Here is a 19,504-nt window from a genome sequence, read left to right on the forward strand (position 1 = left end):
CTTGTTGCCCTTTCACCCGGGCCGGTCCCGCCCGGACAGGAACTGCCGTGCCCAGCATGCACCGCGCCGCAGGGTCACGACCCGTGTCAGGAGGCCACGTGCCCCGCTACGTTGCCGGAAGCAGCTGGAGTTTGCGGAGGGTGCGCGCGGGCGGGCCCGGGAGACCCTCGCGCGGTGTGGCTGGGAGGGGCGGGGCCGGAGCGGCAGGTGAGCGGCAGCGGGGAGGGAGGGGAGAGTCCGCGCCGCCAGGGCACGCGGAGCTGCAGAACGCGCGTGCGCGCGCGGCCTGGCGAGGGCGGCCCGGGGGTCCCGCCTGCGCCACCAACCGCTGACGCCCCACGCGCGCGCCGCGGCTCGAGGCACGCGCAGGGATCACTGCACCCCGCGGGAGCCATGTGGGGGCGGGGGCGCTCCGCCCCACGCGCGGGCCTCAAAGGGTTGTTGCCCGGGAGACGGGAGCTGAGGGCGGCCCCGCCCCTACTCCGGGGGCAGCGGCTCGGGTGGGGGTGGGTGGGGGGGGGCAGGGACTCGAACCCGCGTCAGTGGAGCATTTCCTCTCCTTCCTGCTCCGGGTCTGTCTCCGGTGTTGGGGGCTGGGCAGGACGCGCCCCCAGGTCGGATTGGCAGCGACCGCGGGGATCCCTTGCTAGGGCGGTGCACTTGCCTGCCGTGGCAGCGGCCTCAGGCTGTCTCGGGCGGTGCAGCTGCCACCCCCAGCAAGTGGCAGTCGCTGTGTGAGCAGGTGAGCGCCCCTTCTCCCCCCACTGACCTGGCCCTGACCACACTGGCACTTCTGCCTGCCAAACATAAGTCGGTTGGGGTTACACATTTTTCACTGTCTTGTCCAACACAAGTTTGATTGACAAAGTTTTGCCAACGGCAGTGCCAGTGTGGACCTAGCTTTAGTCCCTCCTGTTCTCTGCCTGGGACATGTCATAGTCTAGTATTCTCAGAAGAGGCAGCCATATTTTGGTTGTTGGGTTTAGCCTGTGGTTCTGGATGTGTTGGTGGCCTGTGGAATACAGAAGGTTGAACTAAACTATTTGGTGGTCCTTTCAGGCCCTTAAACTATGATTTACAGGTGTGAGTTCAAGACCCTTTTCCAATGATAAATTATTCAAACAAAGTTGAAGTTTCAACAGGACAGATTAAGAGATCCACTCCAGAGTACCCAATAATAAGTGTTATGGGCACTCTCCTGAAACATGAGAGACTTGAGTTCTCACCTCAGGCAAATGAAACCCTTGATTCAGAATTCCCTCACAGCCTGGGTAAGTGCCCTACCCACTGGGCTGAAGTTTATAAGGGGACACCCTGTTATCTTGTCTTCCTTATGTTTTGTTTATTGCATAAAAGGGCTTAGATGGGGAGAAGGTTCATGGCTTTGAAGCCTAAGCAGACAGGTGTCTGCTTCCAGACCAAAAGTACATGCCTATGTTTCTTTGAGGAGTGGGGCACCATGAATTTTTATCTGAAATAATTAAAATATAATGGAGTGTAAATTTTAATATCTTGAACATTAAAACTTTTAAGGGGAATTGTAAAAACGTGTCTTTATATTTGGTACTCGTAGAGTGCTCTGTTACCATGGTGTTGTACAAAGATTGTCTTAGCACCCCAATGTAGTAGGTAAGTAAGTATTTGTGTTACACATGGAAAGGGAAGAGACAGAGAGGTTGCATAGAGTCAAAAGTCCACACAGTGAATTAATGGTAGATTGGCATTTTAATTTATGTAGTATTTACACACCAGGATTGATGCCGATCTCTAAATCGTGCTGTATAAATACATTAAATAATTCAACTTTCTGCTGCCTAAAAATAACGCGCACAGACACATTTTGAAAGGAGCTAGCCTACAGTTTTGCATGTTCACTTTTGCTGGTACTTTCCTGATTATCCTTCCAAATCAGTTGTACGGTGTATCTAAATGCCATAATTAACACTATATAATTTAAAATGGTTGTAATTTACCTCTGCTATCATTTCAGATTATGAAAAATACATTAATTTTATTTTTTAAAATCTTTCAGAAAAATGTTGCCAACCACCTCCCAAAACCAGGGTAATGGTGCCTTAAACTCCAGGGATGCAGCAAGACATACGGCTGGTGCAAAACGATATAAATACCTGAGGAGGCTCTTTCACTTCCGACAGATGGACTTTGAGTTTGCTGTTTGGCAGATGCTTTACCTGTTCACTTCACCACAGAAAGTTTATAGAAACTTTCACTACCGGAAACAAACAAAGGACCAGTGGGCAAGAGATGATCCTGCTTTCTTGGTGTTACTGAGTATCTGGCTGTGTGGTGAGTGTCAGTTTCCGTGATCAGCAAAAATGAGGTGGGCAAAGAGGAAGAATTGGGCACTAGCCTAAGATTAATGAAGCCTGGGTTCAGGTTCTTGCTCTGCCATAGACTTTGTGTAACCGTGGGCAACTCATTTCATCTCCCTGTGCATTACTTCTCCATCTGTAAAATGTGGTTATTAGTAGTTCTCAAGCTTACATGAGCGTTGTGAGAATAAACACATTAAAAAGTTTGTGCGCGAAAATATTACAGTGAAAATGGCTATTTATGTACCTAATATAGAAGAGTTTTTTCTCTTCTCAATACAATTGCTGGAATGTACCTTTGCAGGATTTTTTTAGCACTCTGGGTCTTTTATTGTAGAGGCCCTTAATCAGAATGGAAAAGCTGAAGAGCTCTTTAAATCAAAGGATACAGTAATCATTAGGAATTAGAGAACCCAGGGTAAATCGGCTGGCTGTATCTAGAATCCTCTAAGATTATTTATATTTATTATAATCGAGTCTTGCCTCTGTTCTGTGTTTTGAAACTGCATGGGTTTCAACATAAACAATGAGAAGTCCTGTGTCACCTTATAGACTAACAGATTTATTGGACCGTAAGCTTTCTGGGGCAAGGACCCACTTTGTCAGATGCATGACATGTCTCTGATGAAGTGGGTCTTTGCCCATGAAAGCTTATGCGCCAATAAATCTGTTAGTCTATAAGGTGACACAGGACTTCTCATTGTTTATGCGGATTCAGTTTATGCGGATTCAGACTAACACAGCTACCCCTCTGATACTTGTTTGGGTTTCAGTAATTGTCAAAGGAAGACAACCTCATGAATGAATGAGTATTCTTTTATTTTAAAAATAATTTAATATTTGTATGATTAGAAAATGGGATGTGCAAGCATAGAACAAAAAGACAGTCACTAATGTTGAACCCATTACATGCAAAGTACCCCTTACAAGAACTCTGTCCTTAGTCCCATTCTGTCTCCCTCTACACCTTATCTGTGGGTCATCTTATCCACTAACACAAATATGCTGACAGCTCACAGATCTACCTTTCTACCCCCAACCAGTCTTTCTGTTCAAACTAAAATCTTGAATTGTGTGTCTGACATCCCTCATAGATATCTATTTGCCAGCTCAAGCTAAGCATGACTAAAACAGAGCTCCTAATTTTCAATCTGCCTATTCCTTCCTACTACCTCCTGACTGGGGAAAACCTCACTATCATGACTGTCATTCAGAAATATAACCCAGATATCATCTTGACTCAGATCTTTCACTAGGTCTAAGGATAGGCCTTTCTTATCCATCTGCACAGCTAAAACTTGTCAAAGATGTCATCATCTCATGTTTCAATTACTGTAACATCCTCTCTGTCCTTGACAAATACAGTCTTGTCTCATGCCTATCCATTCATAATGCTGCTGAAAAGATCATTTTCAAAGCCTGCAATTTGACCATGTCACCCACTTCTCTCTTCAAATCCCTCCACTGGCTGTCTCTTTGCTATCACATCAAACATAAGCTGCTTGTGATCACTTTTGAGGCTCTTCATGGTGAGTCCCTAATCTACCAATCATCTCTCGTTCAACCTCCCTATACCTTCACTATTGTCTCATTGTAGACTCCACCTGTTTTTATCTATTTGCTGTCTCTTATCTGATACTTAGCTTGTAAGCCCCTTGGGGCAGAGACTCACTGTATGGCACCTAGCACACTGGGGTTGTGGTTTACAACTAGGGATCCTAGGTACTTTTATAATACAAATAATAACACTAATGACCAAAACCATAAGAAGACATTGTGTACTTCAGGCAAATTTCTGTTCTGTTGCTCTTTTAAAAAGCAAGAGGGGAAACATCACACTCAGTCCATTTTTGACACAGCACAATATCTGCAGTCATATCAGAGCTGTTACTTCTGAAATTCTAATGTTCTTGTGGTTGCATGGGAAATATTTTCTAGATCCTTTTGTGTTTCATGGACATTTTCCTGAAACTGCTAAAGGAAGTCCATAAACTGTCTTTTGTATACTGCACTTTCATTCAACTAAAATGGACTGGAAATCTGAATGCCCGTGTTAAGGACAATACACTATCATGTGGTTTTGTGTAACTGAAAGCAATGTGTCTTCTGGTCTGCATATTGCTCTTATTCTGTACTTCTGCTTAAAGTATATTCTTCAAAAAAAGTTGTTTTAAAATGTGAGATTAGTTCAATGACAGCTTCCACATACTGAATATAAGCCATACACAGTATACACAAGTGGTATGGTATGCAGCATTTGAAAAGAAAAAGTGGCTGTCTTGTAGAAGTTCTTAGAGGTAAGGAGGGAAAAAGGGGAAAACGTTAAGGCTTCAGGAAACCTCCTCCAAAGGGTTACCATTGGAACATCAAAGTTGTGAAGGATTGGCATTGTATAGTAATGCAGCATTTTTCCAGATTGGAAGGATTAATCTCTCTCCTTTTCCTCTTCCCCTCTCCAGTGTCCACAATAGGATTTGGATTTGTGCTGGATATGGGATTTTTTGAAATGATAAAGCTTCTTCTTTGGGTTGTGTTTATTGACTGTGTGGGTGTTGGCCTTCTAATATCAACTTTAATGTGGTAAGTAAATAATTCCATCTAAAACGAAGTTGTACATTGCTATAGGGCAGTTGAAATTTCCCTGCTGCTGAGGCATTGTACTTTAAACTATATTACTTTGCTCAGACGAGAGGATTAAGAGTTTTCATTGGTTGTGAATAGAGTGCCACTATTGGGAAAGAACACTAGTAAATGTGTACTTCACTTGACCTCCTCCTGCAAAAACCGGTTAACTTAAAGGAAATTTGTCATTTGTACGCTGCCCTATATTTTCTTGCAGAGTTGGTCTTCAACAATGCTAGAGGGATCAAGACATTTTTTTAATTACTTTGTTGGGCTTTAATAAATCACATTCTTGTAAACATGTGGTTACTTGTTTGGTATTCTCATTGTATAATGGGACACTGTAAAATCAACCCACTCTTCTGCTGAACCGTTTTAGCTATTGTCACAAGTAATTCCTGAGGTGACGATAACTGTTTATGCATTTGTCGGCTTCTCTGCTCCTGCGGTCACTATCACTTTTTGTCTCCTGCCAGATCATGACATCAGTATTATGCCCTGTTCTGGAAAGAGTTCATATGCAGGCTCTTTTCCAGGCCTGGGAAGAGGATGTCTTTCAGATCAGTGGGTGGGTTCCCCTGTTCTTCAGACCATTGCAGGAGCCTGGGAAAGCAGTTGAGAAACTTCCTTTTTACCCAAACCCTTCCCTTTGGGACACCTGCACTGAGTGGTAGTCACTTTTCTTCGTTATCCATGGTGCCCTGTATGTTATTGGGAGGGGAACTTAATTCTCTCCCTTGAGCCACAATAAAATGGATGAGGTAGATGACATACAGCAGATAGGTTCTTTCCCTCTACATTTCTCTATGGTGTGAGGGGAAACAGGCCCCTTTACTTCCTCCCCTCTCCATCATGCAGTGGAAATTTGCCTAGGAAAATTAGGTTAAGCTATGGAGTTGGTGGGTAATTTTACAACCAGAAACCACGTCTGCCCTCCTTTATATTTGGATGCAGCAAATTTCATGCTCATATCAAAAATCCATATTAAGTATTTTGTAGACTTTTTGGTGGTGAGACATTTATTAAATGAGGTAACTTGGGTGCCTTCTGTCTGTAAAATTGAATGCAATCAAGATATATTTTTAAAGGAAACTGGAATATGTAGGCTAGGCCTAGCCTTTTTTGGGAAGTCAGTGCTTGGACAACTGATAGTTCTTCAGTATCTTGTAATTACACCAGCAATCTTTGCAAAAGGAAGCTGCTGCCCTCCTGTGCACAATGTTTGCACTTTCTACTAAGCACCAAAGAGTATAACTACTTCTGAGAGAGAGATGGGCTAACAAAAGGCTCGTCAGCATTGTCTTTTTTTGTAGGCTACTATGCTTTCTTTACATCTTAGAGAAACAATTCTCCAGACATGTTTGAAAGCACTGTAGTTATGAATTAAATGGAAAAGATTTGAGTTTTTTTCCAATTACTTTAATTACCAGTGGTGATGTCAAATCAACGTTATAACTTTAGAAAATATGAAGGTGCAAAATTTTTCACAACTTTATTTTTTTCCAAATAGGTTTATTTCTAATAAGTACTTGGTAAAGCAACAGAGCAGAGACTATGAGGTGGAATGGGGATATGCTTTCGATGTTCATCTGAATGCTTTCTATCCACTTCTAGTCATTTTGCATTTTATCCAACTGTTTTTCATCAATTGTGAGTAAAGCATCTTTTTCCATGCTTTTTGCTATGGTGTAGGGCATCAGGCAGCTAACTGAGAGCAACTGTCTTCTCTCTTACAGATGTTATCTCATCAACCTCATTTGTGGGCTATTTTATTGGGAATACAGTATGGCTGATTGCAATTGGTTATTATATCTATGTAACATTTCTAGGGTACAGTGGTAAGTAATTTCTAAAACTACTCTAATTTGTGAACTCATAAGTATGTAATGATCATCTCTTAACTAGGTATGATAACTAGTCGACTAGTTGCTTCCCTGCCTTGCTGCCTCTACTAGAAAGAACAGGGGGTGTGGAAGAGGTGGGAGTGCTCCAAAGTGATGGCGCTGTGGCTTTGAAATACCACAAGCAGTCCGGGCCATCCCCAGCTGGCTTGGGCTGCATATGACACTTCAAAGTGGTAGTGTTGCATGGAGCCCAGAGTCAGCCCATACGGCGCTGCTGCTTTGAAACACCATGTGGAGTCTGACGCTGGCAGCACCGTGTGGCGCTTGGGTGAGGTGGGGACTCCCTAGCTGACCCTGGGCTCCATGCAGTGCTGCAGGGAGTGTAGAGGACTGCTTGAGTCCCCCTCTGACCCCATGCCCCCTGCAGCACTTTTGCCTTTGAAGTGTAGCAACAGCCCTGAGCTTTGCTGCACTTCAAAGGCAGAGGTGCCCTTAACTAATTGAATAGTTGATGCAAATGGCATTGAATATTTGATTAGTCAGTTAATCAAAATTTTATATTCCTACTCTAACAGAAGTAGAAAAATTCAGTGTGGATTTACTTTTAAACTATCCCTTCTAGACAGATGTCTTCTAGTATTCACTGTATAATGAAGCAGTTCCACATGCTCCCTGGGCAGATTCATCCATATTCCATTAACATTTTTCTGAACATAGCTTTTTCCCCTGTTTCTTTCTAAACCTAATATTGCCTCTGTCCTTGGAGTTAATTTGTAATCCTTTGCCGAGCATGCTAGGTATTCCCTTAACTAAGTGTCCAAACTGGATTAATGTTTATGCTTGAAAGATTTATGTGGTGTTAAAACACTGCACAAGAGATTACTAATTGATGCTGGCCATTGTATTATACTAGCAAACCTCAAGACCCATATTAGTTTTGGACTCTGACTAAAGAAGTTAGTAATGTACTGAAATCATTAGCAGGTTGGCTTTATTAATATACACAGATCTATCTCAGTTACTCTTTTACTCCGGTAGAAGCTATTCTATATCTAGGCAAAGGGCTACAGAATCAGCATGGCAGGGCTGGCTGACTGGAACGCACTTTTAACCAAGCTGTTAAATTGATAGAATGCTGGCATTGCAGCCTCTCTCCAGGGTTGTCCTAGATGCAACAGTTTATGGCTTTGGTCCACTAATTCACCTAACTGCTGGTTTTAAATTTTGCAGTCTGATCATAATTTTATTTCTTTTCTAGCATTGCCATTTTTGAAGAACACTGTTATCCTTTTGTATCCATTCGCACTCTTAATTCTGCTGTATGTGCTCTCATTAGCACTGGGATGGAACTTCACCAAGACACTTTGTACTTTCTATGAGTTCAGAGTGAAATAAAAACAGGACTTCATATATCTGTCTAGTTTCTTAGCTGCTGGGAGCCTGAACAGCTGAGATCTTGTAAATGGTTGTAAATTTTGTCTTTGTAGATAAGTGTAAAGAGCTTTGTGTCTACTGCAATTTTTAATTAAAATATTTACAAACAGTAAAAATGTTAATTGTGTATGAATACTTTTGCAGTACATTCCTAGACAAACTGTCTGTACTTTTTTGTAATATCCCATAAAAAAACATCAGTGAGAATTAAGTAAGTTAGTGGATGAGGTAGTCAGATGATGGTAATTATAAGTCACTTTGAAGAAAAAGTGGTTGGTGTATTATTGTGTATACTGATGTTGAATGCTTCTTTGGTTCAGTTACATTTAATGCCTGCTGCTGAGGCACATTCTCTAGCTATTCACATATTCTATGGTCTTAGTTCGTACAGTGCATGAGCCATGTTTTCCCCTCCTAGCTGCTGGAGTCAGCCACAGCAAGGGTTCCTGCATCTGCATAGGAGGTGAAATTGAGCCCACCATTATGGATCTAGAAAGGTTCAACCAAGACCCTTGTCTGTATTTTAAGGATACTGACTTAAGTCAGTGATTTTCAAAGTATGGGTTGCAGCAAGTAAGGGAATGGGCTACTTTGCTGTAGGGTGATGAGTGGGGGTGCTAAGGTCAGCTTTCTCCTTGTCCTGGCACTGCAGACCATACTGTACCCTAGAAACAGTCAGCAGCAGGGCAGGCTCTTGAAGTCCATCCACTGTTGCTTGGCAGTGCCTAGAACCAGAACAGGAACCAGCCAATGGGTGTGTGGAGCCAGAACTTGGGCAGCCTGTGGAGCTGGACCTGCTGCTTGTCCACTATTTCAGGACAGATAGGAAGCCTGCCTTACCATCCCACTGATTCACTGACTGGGAGCTAGTGGAGGGAAGCCTGTGCCCCAACAATCTTCTGTCCCACACCTGAACCCCTCTCAAGGTAGAAACCCTTCCTGTACCCTCAACACCTCATCCTCATCACTCAGCCTGTGCTCCCTGTACCACACTTCCCTACTAGGGATATTAAAATTATATGAATCAACTAATCAAATAGTGGATGGAATTTCCATTGACTATTCAATTAGTCCATAAGGGTGTTCCTGCTTTGAAATGTAGCAAAAGCTGCCTGGCTATTGCTACATTTCAAAGGCAGAAGTGCCCTGGTGTTCTGCCTTTTAAATGCATTTCAAAGATTGAAACTCTGCATGGAGCCCTGGGGCCAGTGGAGAGTCCCCCACTGGCTCCAGGCTGTGCTTTTGCTTTGAAATGTACAAGAGCCCCAGCATGGATTCTTGTACATTTCAAAGGTGGAATGCTGCTGCTGCAGCCCTGCCCCCTCCCAGGGAGCTGGAGGGAACAGGCTTTTAAGCCAGCTCCCCCTCTTCCTGATAGAGGCAGCCCAGGGAGGGGGGAAGTGACTAATCACGTATATTCTTATTCCATACACCATCTTAAATCCCTCTGCCCCCCTTCTCAGCCTGCACTCTAGTCAAAAGATACAATTATGCTGGGTCACAGGCATCAACTAGATTGTGAGAAAAAAAGTTTGAAAACTACTGACAAGTGCAAAAAGGCAGAGATGGTGAGTGAGAGAAAGTACTCCCATAGCAAGCACCTCTACACATTCAGCATAAACTATTTTCCCCCTTTTCTGAGTGGCTGCTCCAAGTCCTTCCCCCTCTCCACCTCACACATTTCCATTATCTAGTGCTAAGCAAACTCACCCTTCCAAAGTGTGGAATTGACAATTGTTCATTCTGCTTGTATTCCACCCCTTTACCATGTGTCTTGTCTATGTAAGCTTAGGAACAGGGACTGTGTTATTTTCAGACAGGGCCTAGCACAATGGAAGTATTGTAATAAAGATTAACTTTTTCACAGCCTTTCATGTTTGAAATTTGGACTCACTTTAAAATATTGCTACACTATTAAAGCAACATATTGGGTCTCTTAGGGACAGAAGTCTTATCAGTTTATACAAGAACTACAAAACAGTTTATTTTAAAGCCTTTATTTCAAATATACATGGACAGCTGTGGCACATAGAAACATTGATGAAAGGCACAGTTGACATGACCCATATCAGGGTATCAAATATAGCAGCAAGTTTTAAACAAAACTAGCCAATTTATAAAAATCTATTATAGCGGCTAATGTGGGTTTGGTTAATGAAAACATGGGGGGGAAGTGTACAGATTAAGTTTAGCCAGAAAATGTTTTAGGACTGTACTAGATTCCACAATGCAGGAGTACACACAGACATCCTCCCTCTCTTCCCCCAAAAAGAACCTGAAAATGAAGATGGCAATTTTCTAAAAGTAGCGCTCAGTATCAAACTCAAGCACCAGATTTTCATTTCAAAAGATATTAAACAGTAAACTAGTTACAATAAGACTTCAATAGCTGATTACCAGAATTTGAACTAAGAAAAAACTACATTTAATTTAAAATACCTAAATCTGGTGGCAGTTCATTTTACAGTACTGTATCAACCACTGTTAAGATTTGAAGAGAATGTATTCCAAGTTATCTATTGAAATCTCAGCAAACACTGCTCAACAGGGAAAAAATGTACCATTTCAACAAGTAAAGCACTAAATATACCTTTGATCCTAGGGGGGCTGGGAATTCCTGTTGTGATCAGCTGCAAACTGGCACAATGAGAGCTCCTGACCTGCAGGCAGCCACCAATTAACACTTGTTAAAAAAGCAACCCTTCCTTACATCATAGGAATGTTTAGCACCAGTGATGATTATGCTAACTACCATTAAAGTTAATAGTAATGGTGTTTTTCAATTAGGACTTGATTCTGCACCAATAAAATTAATGGAAGTAGGATAACTGCCTGTCATGTAAAGATACCAAAATCTGTCCCCTTGAAACAAAGTTTCATAGTTCTCAACATTAAGCTAACTCTAGCTCAATGCTTACAGTAGAAATCACAAAAAACCCATTCAAGAACACAAATTAAGAAACATGATACATAATGACATTCTTGGTGTATTCACACCAATCAAATTCCATTTCTAAAAGCAGCAGCATAGCAGTAGGACAGCGTTTTGGTATTAAACTATAACACTTGCAAATATGAATGAGCATAACAATACTTTAAAAAAAATTTTAGTCCAATTTGTAAAGGATCCTTGTTAATAAGAAACCTAAAACTTAAGGACACGCTTGATTTCATGAACAATGGTATTAGAAAGAATTTGTATTCTTGTTTTCAAAGGAAAGCACAGATTAGAAGCACAAGATATAGATTAATACTATACTCCTTTTGGAGCAGATATTTCCAACACAAATATCAAGGAATTACTGAAGAGATTTTATCCTTGCTGGGAAAAAAGTGAAGGAAAAATGTACAAAACTGTCTAGTCTTAGTAAAAGACTAAACAATCTCTCAACATAGTCAAAGCCTAGCCAGTATCTTACAAGAGACCCTCATGATATTCTAGACTAAATTTTCAAAAGGCTAAATAAAAGGAATGATGGGATGAGAATTCTAATCTGGTCCATTACTACTACTACCTACCTTGAACTTTGCCAAATCACCATGGGTAGAGAAGAAAAAACATTTATCCCTATGACTATTAATAATAGTTTTCAATTAATGCAAATAAAAGGTTTATGTCTCTAATAGAGCAGAAAGCCTAAGTTGTTTTTTCAAAAGCACACTTGTAATCTAAGATGTTTTGACATGGAGCCAAATCCTGCTTACATTACTTACTCACACAAAGATCTTCAACAAGACTATTAGGGCATGTCTGCACTAGGAAATTACTTCAAAATAACTTATTTTGAAATAACTCCCACAATAACTATTTCAAAATAGCATGTCCACACTACAGCCTTAAAATTAGTCCAAGGCAGGCTCCCTTAATGTGGACATACTACCTCAATTTAGAGCCCCACGAAGCACTAGGAAGTAATTACTTTGAATGACTCTGGGGAGTAGTTATTTTGAAATACAAGCAGTGAAGCATCCACACTCCCGCTATTTTGAAATAAGTTATTCCTCATGGAAAACAAGAATAATTATTTCGAAATAATGGGCTTGGTGTAGTGTGGACACCCAGCTTATTTTGAAATAACTCCCTAGTGTAGACCAGCGCTTAGCAAGACAAACAGAATTTAGCTATGAATAGACCAACTCTTCACAACTGCTGTGGGCCCTGCTAAAGGTCATCTGTTCAAAAAAGCCAGTATTTTAAGAAAGAGCTCTAACTGGCATCAAATCTGGTGATTTAAAACTTAACTTGATCAGAAAATTAAGCTGTCTGGAAATGCAAAAATATGTCAACTCTTTCAAAAAAGCTTTACATTTCCTTAAGCTACATAACTTCAGAAGAAGCTAATACCACTCAATCTACTGGAAAGCTACAATAGGTTTTATTCTCCAATACTGTACAGAAGTGCTTACGGCTGAACTTAAAGGTCACTGAAAATGAAAATGTGGAAAAAATCCTAAGGATATTAAAATCTATAGTAAATCCAAGACATTGAGATGAGCTCTTCTGTTAGATACTATTGTTTCTGATTGATAGACTGCATATAAGTATATATGGAGTATCTATTAATCATAAATCATGGGGGAATGCAAAACACAAACTGGCTTAATGTCCAGCAATATTGGAAATGCTCTTATTCTACCATAAATAGGTAGATCTCCAAAAAGGAAAGCATACCACTTTAGAGTGGTTTGTGAATCAGAATTTTTGAGATTTTAGAGTCTAAAGCATTAGTATGTAGAGATATTTCTCTACAAAAAGTAAAGCTAATTTTTCCTCTACCTTCTCCTAATTTAAGGGACAAACTCTCTGGAAATCAACATTCTTTTACTTGATTACATCAGGTCTGAATTTCATCTATAAAACCTATCTGCTCCCTAAATGATTTATAATAAATTCACTTTTATCGTTGTGGCACATTCATTTAATAAAAATGCAAATCCGTCATAGTATCCTAGGGTATTTCTTGCTCCAGCTAGCAAAGATCCAACAAAATAGAATATTGATTAATACTTTTAAAATAATCAGTTTATCAAATAGGAGGAAATGGATGTCAACTGAGGAGTTTCAACTCAGTAATTTGACCACTAGAAAAAAAAGTTATTCATAAAAATATGGGACAGCGCTAACAAAAACACTACTTGCACCACAAAAATGTGATGAGTTTGGAGTAAGTTTCTATACAGATAGAAAGTTTCTTATATGAACATTGCTTTAGGAACAGCAGGGCTGATGGAATAAGCTCATAAGAAGACACTGCTCAGAGGAAAGGCACCTAATAATGGTACAGGCAAATTTATTATAAATCACTTTAATTTCATGGACAGATAAGACAATAGTTGGCTACAAAAAAGTGCATGTTATGTTCAGAAACATGTATTTAACTAAAAATTAAGTAATGATACAAAATTTAATAAATAGCTATAGTTTAAATTATTGGCACCATTCCCTTGTACAATTGGGGAAAAATAATTATCCATATCTCTGCTGAGATGTGATGAAAAATCTATTCGATTTTAATTAACTGTTAAATGGCATTACAGTTATGAACAGCGCTGTAGCAGCACAAACAGCTAACACAGGTGTCTGGGCTGCTCACCAGTTAAACAAGCATTGTTCTTTTCGTTGAAGCGCAAAAGGCAGAAAACTGATTTTGGGCGGGATCTTACTAAAATCAAAGAAAATCTTTTCATTGATTCCCATGGAACTTATATAAGACTCACCCTTTAAAAAAATCAAGTCACTACAACATTCACATAAGGTAAATACTGAAATAAAAACTTTTTACAAGAGACCTATAATGAAGTTAATTACAGGTGTCTAATTGCTATTATTTTTTCCTGATAAAAACTTCATGTATTCATTTAAAATACTGAACAGAATGAATGGGTATGAGACAAAATTTAAAATATGCAGCACAAAAATAAGGAATGCTTCTCTTTTCAGAGAATGAATTCATTTAAGTTTAGGAACTGTCTACAAGGCTTTTAAAATGGGGTAGTTTGGTATCGAAATCTTTTTAAAATGTGACAGATTAGACTTAATCTTTGCAGATTTAGAATTTATGTTAAACTGAAATATTAAGATTCTTCAACATGCTTTTTATGTGGCTTTGCCTTATAATCAATGGAATATGGTAGCTCACAAGGATAATGTTCTTCAGAATTGTGGTAATTAAGGCATTCTTATGCCTTTGAGCAATATAGGTTTTGTGGTACAAAGATAATTTAGAAACTTGATTTAGTTTTCTTAACCATGGCAGTTTAATCGAAACAAGTTTTTTTTTTATTTTTGCAGTGGCAAAGAAAAATGTAGAAAGATACTTTAAGCTAGACAATCCGTTAGAAACACTATATCAATTTAAAATTTTACTGCATAAAAATATGTAGTTTTCAAATTATTTTAATAAATTAAATATCCTTAATGTTTTAATCTCTCTCTCTATATATATCTTTATATATAGATATATCCTGATAATCTATAAGAGGGTTTTATTGTAACAAAATAAATGGAATTCCAAAAGTCCCCCCTTCATAAAATGCATTTAATTATATTTTTTCATCTTCAAGAAATGTAAGAATATGTACAACTTCTCTGTATTACTATACTACCAAAACATATGGATTAAGAGTAGCAGGCTTCTGCAAACATAAGATGGCACAGTCATGTAAAAACGGAGGACAACTTAGATCTCAGATGAATTATCAATGTGGAGCATCAGCTTCTCGTTGGATAAAGAAAGGCTACTTACAATCTTCTCTCATCTACAGTAGATTTCACAAGAGGTAGAGTTCAAGTGAAAAATAAAAGAAAACTGGAATAAGGTGCATGCTCAATATTTCCAATTTGTGACTTATTAAAGATGTGGAAAAGTTTGAAAAGATTTTCCTCTTTTCTTCCAAGCAGAGTCTGATCAGGTTGTGACTTTCTTAATGTGAATCTAAATTGAATTGAAAAAAAAAATCACGTTAAAAAATCCACAATTTTCAGTGCATTACACTAATTCTTAAAGTTTTATAAAAGGGAAAAAACGTTGTAATTAATTCAAAATTCTTAGCTTCAAATATACTGATGCAATTAACAGACATCTCATATTTGATGTTTTGATTTTAAAAGGGATAAAGCAATGGTCTCCAACCTTTTTACACCCAGTATCATTTTTTAAATGATAGAACAAGCCAAGGTCTACCACCCCATCCTTCCCCCAAGACCTTTCCCCTTCCTTGAAGCCCCGCCCTCTCTATTCTCCTCCTCTCCATCACTTGCTATCCCCAACCCTTATACTGCTGCTTTTTTTTTTTTTTTTCAATTCTTCTGTAGGAAGAGGTTTATCCAACATTTGGTCTGTCTAGACTGGACCAAATGTCAGAAAAACCCCTTCTTTTGGAAGCCCCCTTATTCCTCGTGGAAAGAGGAATACAGGGGTTACCGAAAGATCATGTTTGCTCTTCCACTAAAAGAAGCGGAAGAATAAACGCATCCCTGGATGCAGAGGAGTTTTTCTGGAATATCTCTGGAATCCTGAAAAACTTCTGCAGTCTAGCCATACCCACACTGGGTTGAGACAGAATGTGTAAGCTCTGGGGTGGGAATGAGGGATTTGGGTGTGGGAAGGAGTGAAAGGTGCAAGCTCTGGGAGGAAATCTGGATGCAGGAAGAGGTAGAGAAGGGGACTATGGCTCGAGGAGGGGGGTCCATGCCGGGCAGTGTTGAGATACTAAGCAAGCCATAGGCTTGTGGATGTGAGGGTGCAGGAATTTGAGTTGGGGTATGTGAGGGGCTCAGGGCAAGGTGTTCCAGTGTATGATAGGCTCAGATCTAGGGTCTGGAGAAAAGAGGGTTCCAGGATTGTTATGATGCTGTGGCCAGATGGGAGCTTGGCCCCAATTGGGAGTTTGTTGGCCACGCTTCGTTTTTAAATAAAATACTATGTCAAACACAAAAATTTTCTGCGTTGTCTTTATTTATGAGAAGGGGGGGAACCTGTTTTGAGTCAGGGGTCACTAACCCACAAAAAATTCAGTTGGGGCCACACAAGTGAGATGCAAAAAAATAACTCCTCCAAAAAAACCCCAAGCCTCACTAATGTGGCCCCAACTGTGCTGGTGGGAGCAGGGAACATGGTACTAGGGAAGGGTGCTAGGGCAGGGGACAGGGTGCCAGTGGGGGCAGGGTTCTTTGGCTGGGGTCAGGAGAGAGGGAACAGGGTTCTGCAGCAGGATGCAGAGTGCCATTGGGGACAGAGTTCTACAGTTGAGGGCAGTGGACAGGGTGCCGGGGGGGAAAGAGGGGAAGGACAGGGTGCCAGGGGGGGACAGAGTCCCCTGCACCTGCCTCCTCCCAGGACTTCCTCCTGCGGGTCCCCCGTTCCCCCCGCAGAGGAGGGAAGCCCTGTCCCATGCCCCCTGTGGGGCTGGCACACGCCTCCCGCGGAGCAGGGAAGCCTCCGCACATGCATCCCCTCTGGGGCTGACTCCCCCCACTCCTCTGTAGAGAAGGGAAGTCCCAGCGTGCGCCTTTAGGGACTCCCTCCAAGTAAGCTCCCGGCACGCCACAGACCTGGGGCAAGGAAGCAGCCAGCACATTTCCGGAACCCCCGGAAGTGACACACAGCTCAGGACTTCCGTCCACCCAGCAGGAAGCTGCCACTACCTCCATTGTCGCTGGAGGTAGGTAGTGGGGCTTCTTGGGGGTGAGGGGAAATGGGGGGCCCGGAATGCCTCGTGATTGACGGGTTGGTGACCACAGGGATAAAGGATACAAAATCTCACCTCATTCAGAATTGCCCAGACTGGTGAGTTTTGTATTACTGAAAGCCGAAGTGATGAAATAGGGTTTAGACTTGGATCAACTGTCCCTTCTGCTATACCACTTTCGAATTTACCTTTAAAATGAGCAAAAGCATATCCTGAATAAACAATCTCCAGACAAATATGAGATCTAGTTTGTAGAAAGACTTCTAAATAGTGAATTCAATAGTGAATTCAATAAATGGATTTTCAATGCTATAGTCATGAATTTGCTGCAGTAATTCACCATAAATAAGGTTGAGGGTTTTGTTTTGGCTTGGCTTAAACCTAATAGTAGGAGGATAGAACCTTATACCACCACCCAAAAATCTGCCATAATGTCTGAGCTCTTTGCTTCCAGCTTCAGCTTTTCATTGGCAAATGCTGCAGTACATATATCCTCAGAAAACTGATTATGCAGCAGAGGCACTAATAAGGAATTAAAAATCTTATTCAGTGTCATTGGGTAGGGGGCTCAATACTTCTGAAAAATCAAGCCATTTTTGGGTAGGAAACTAAATGTTGATTCAGAGGTCTAGTTTTAGGCAACCAACTTTTAAATTTTGACATATTTAGTATATTCAAACTACATTCAACATTTATAGATATTAGCAGGACTCGCCAAGTGGCGGCAAGCCCTGCTCACCAGCCACGCGGAATCGCACGCTGCGCATGTGCAGACCGTGTTGTGCGGCCACGCCGGGCTAAAATCTACTCGCCACGGGCAAGTAGATTACAGTAATTGTCGAGCCTTGGATATTGGTATTCCCTACTGGTAGAAACTTTTGAGTATATCAAGATGAATAAATATGATGATGTAAAGGGTACTAATAGACTAAAATGAAAACTTTAGCTATACTTTTAAAAGTGATTAATAAAATCCTTTTCACTTTGTCCTAGGAATATTAGATATCAGGTATTTGAATAGCCATGTAATCACATAAAATCTTATTGGTTACACAACTATTCTATAGTCTCCAGGGGCAAGGCTGGCAACCAGTGCACTCCGGCCCCACACCCGGGGAGCTCCCTGCCACCCTGCGCTGCTGCCTCTATATTAATTTTTAAAAAAGCTCCCCATACGGACTGGCTGCCTGCTGCCCTATATCAGGGGCCACAGCATGGGGTGGAAGGCAGACTCTGTCCACAGGTGGACAGAGGCAGCATGCGGAGCAGCCTCTGTCCATGGGAAGCTTGGACCCCTGCAGACGGGGTACTACCGTGACGCAGCCTCTGCCCATGGCAGGCCCAGGCCTGCGACAGCCTCCTCTGCCCCCCAGCCTCCTTTGAAGACAGCTCCTCCTAGCACTGACTCAGAGGCAGCAAGGGGGGGAATGCGAGTAGTTGACAAGATTAACTGATAAGCCTAGGCTTACTGGTTAATTGTCTAGTCACTACTCATTGACATCCCTACCTTGTTCAGTAAATCTAACTGAAAAGGGCAAGTAACATTTACAAGGTGAGTTACCCAAAGTGAATGACTGAAAACATATGAAGGCTTTTAAAACAATTTTTTACTAATTGACGTAGTAATAAAACACTTCTATTTCATTTGTAAAAGAATCAACACCACTATTCTATGGTAAAGAGTTTTACCTATCCTGAAATAACCATCCTCTAAACGTTTGTCTTTGGTTTCTTTGCTTAATACCAAGTCTTCATTCTAAAATAAAACAGTCACGAAACAAAATTAGAACACTTATTCAGCATATACCTAACCATTTATAAGTTAGAGCAAAATGTTTCATTTCAGCTATTCAAATGTGAATTTTTACAACAGGGATCAGCAGCCTTCTGTCAATCTTATGGCAGTGCGTTAGGGATGTGGGGGTGTAGGAATCTGGGTTGGGATTCATGAGGGGATCAGGGCAGGGGGTTTGGATGTAGGATTGGCTCAGGGCAGAAGGTTGGTGTGGGGGGGTGCAGGAGCGTTATGGCAGGGGGCTGTGGTATGAGGGGCTTAGGGCAGGGATATATGATGGGCTCAGGACAGGGTTGGTGTATGGGTGGGGTGCTGGAGTTTTATGACAGGACTAGGGATGTGGGGGTGCAGGAGTCTGAGGATGTGGGGGTATGAAGGGCTCAGGACAGGGGGTTCAGATGTATGATGGGCTCGGGGTTGGTGTGTGTGGGGGGGACTGCAGGAGTGTTATGATGCTGCAGCCAGATGGGGGTTGGGCCCCAACTGGGGGTGTGTCAGCCAGGCTTCATTTTAAAATAGAGTAAAATATTATGTCCAGCACAAAAGGTTTCAACATTGTCTTTATTTATGACAGAGGTGGGGAACCTTTTTGGGGTTGGTGGCCACTGAGTTTGGGTGAAGGAGGCAGTTGTGATCTGTGGCACGGGATTGAGGTGCAGAGATTTAGACTGTGACCTAGGACAGGATGGGGATGTGACTTAGGACAAGGAAGTGGGATGCAGGGGTTTGGATTATGACCTAGGGCAGGAGGGGACTATGATCTGGGGCAGGGGATTGGGATGTGG

The 19,504-nt window shown here is 41.4% G+C and overlaps 2 protein-coding genes across 7 annotated transcripts in view; one reads left to right on the plus strand and one right to left on the minus strand.

Annotated features, from left to right (window-relative positions):
• The first annotated feature begins 7 nt into the window (after window positions 1–7).
• UNC50 (unc-50 inner nuclear membrane RNA binding protein) lies at window positions 8–8,349 on the plus strand. Of its 4 annotated transcripts, none has more exons than XM_075916618.2 (6): window positions 8–140; window positions 2,033–2,307; window positions 4,793–4,913; window positions 6,466–6,605; window positions 6,692–6,793; window positions 8,058–8,349. In XM_075916618.2, exons 2-6 carry the CDS (start codon window positions 2,037–2,039, stop codon window positions 8,192–8,194), a joined length of 771 nt encoding a protein of 256 aa, XP_075772733.1. In that variant the 5' UTR covers window positions 8–140; window positions 2,033–2,036; the 3' UTR covers window positions 8,195–8,349. The 4 variants fall into 4 exon arrangements, with proteins under 4 accessions (XP_075772733.1, XP_075772723.1, XP_006137461.1 ...); XM_075916608.2 differs by having other exon boundaries at window positions 60–207; XM_006137399.5 differs by lacking the exon at window positions 8–140 and adding an exon at window positions 513–742.
• A 1,865-nt stretch (window positions 8,350–10,214) lies between these two features.
• Window positions 10,215–19,504, minus strand: part of MGAT4A (alpha-1,3-mannosyl-glycoprotein 4-beta-N-acetylglucosaminyltransferase A) — a 126,097-nt gene continuing 116,807 nt past the window's right edge. For all 3 annotated transcript variants that reach the window (XM_075916644.2, XM_075916656.2, XM_006137401.5), the window contains exons 14-16: window positions 18,614–18,680; window positions 17,000–17,112; window positions 10,215–15,168 (exon numbers count right to left, since the gene is read on the minus strand). In XM_075916644.2, the coding sequence (XP_075772759.1) occupies window positions 15,142–15,168; window positions 17,000–17,112; window positions 18,614–18,680 (207 nt within the window). In that variant the 3' untranslated portion in view covers window positions 10,215–15,141. The remainder of the gene's footprint in view (window positions 15,169–16,999; window positions 17,113–18,613; window positions 18,681–19,504) is intronic.

Source organism: Pelodiscus sinensis, chromosome 1 (assembly GCF_052426305.1).
Source record: "Pelodiscus sinensis isolate ZL-2025 chromosome 1, ASM5242630v1, whole genome shotgun sequence".
Classification (NCBI taxonomy): Eukaryota; Metazoa; Chordata; order Testudines; family Trionychidae; genus Pelodiscus; species Pelodiscus sinensis.

Excerpts from the sequence above, each read along its gene's own strand:
- UNC50 (XM_075916618.2), top strand. The coding sequence starts at position 2,037 with ATGTTGCCAACCACCTCCCAAAACCAGGGTAATGGTGCCTTAAACTCC. Across the intron at positions 4,914-6,465 it reads CTAATATCAACTTTAATGTG|GTTTATTTCTAATAAGTACT; the intron begins GTAAGTAAATAA and ends TTTTCCAAATAG. Across the intron at positions 6,794-8,057 it reads AACATTTCTAGGGTACAGTG|CATTGCCATTTTTGAAGAAC; the intron begins GTAAGTAATTTC and ends TTTCTTTTCTAG.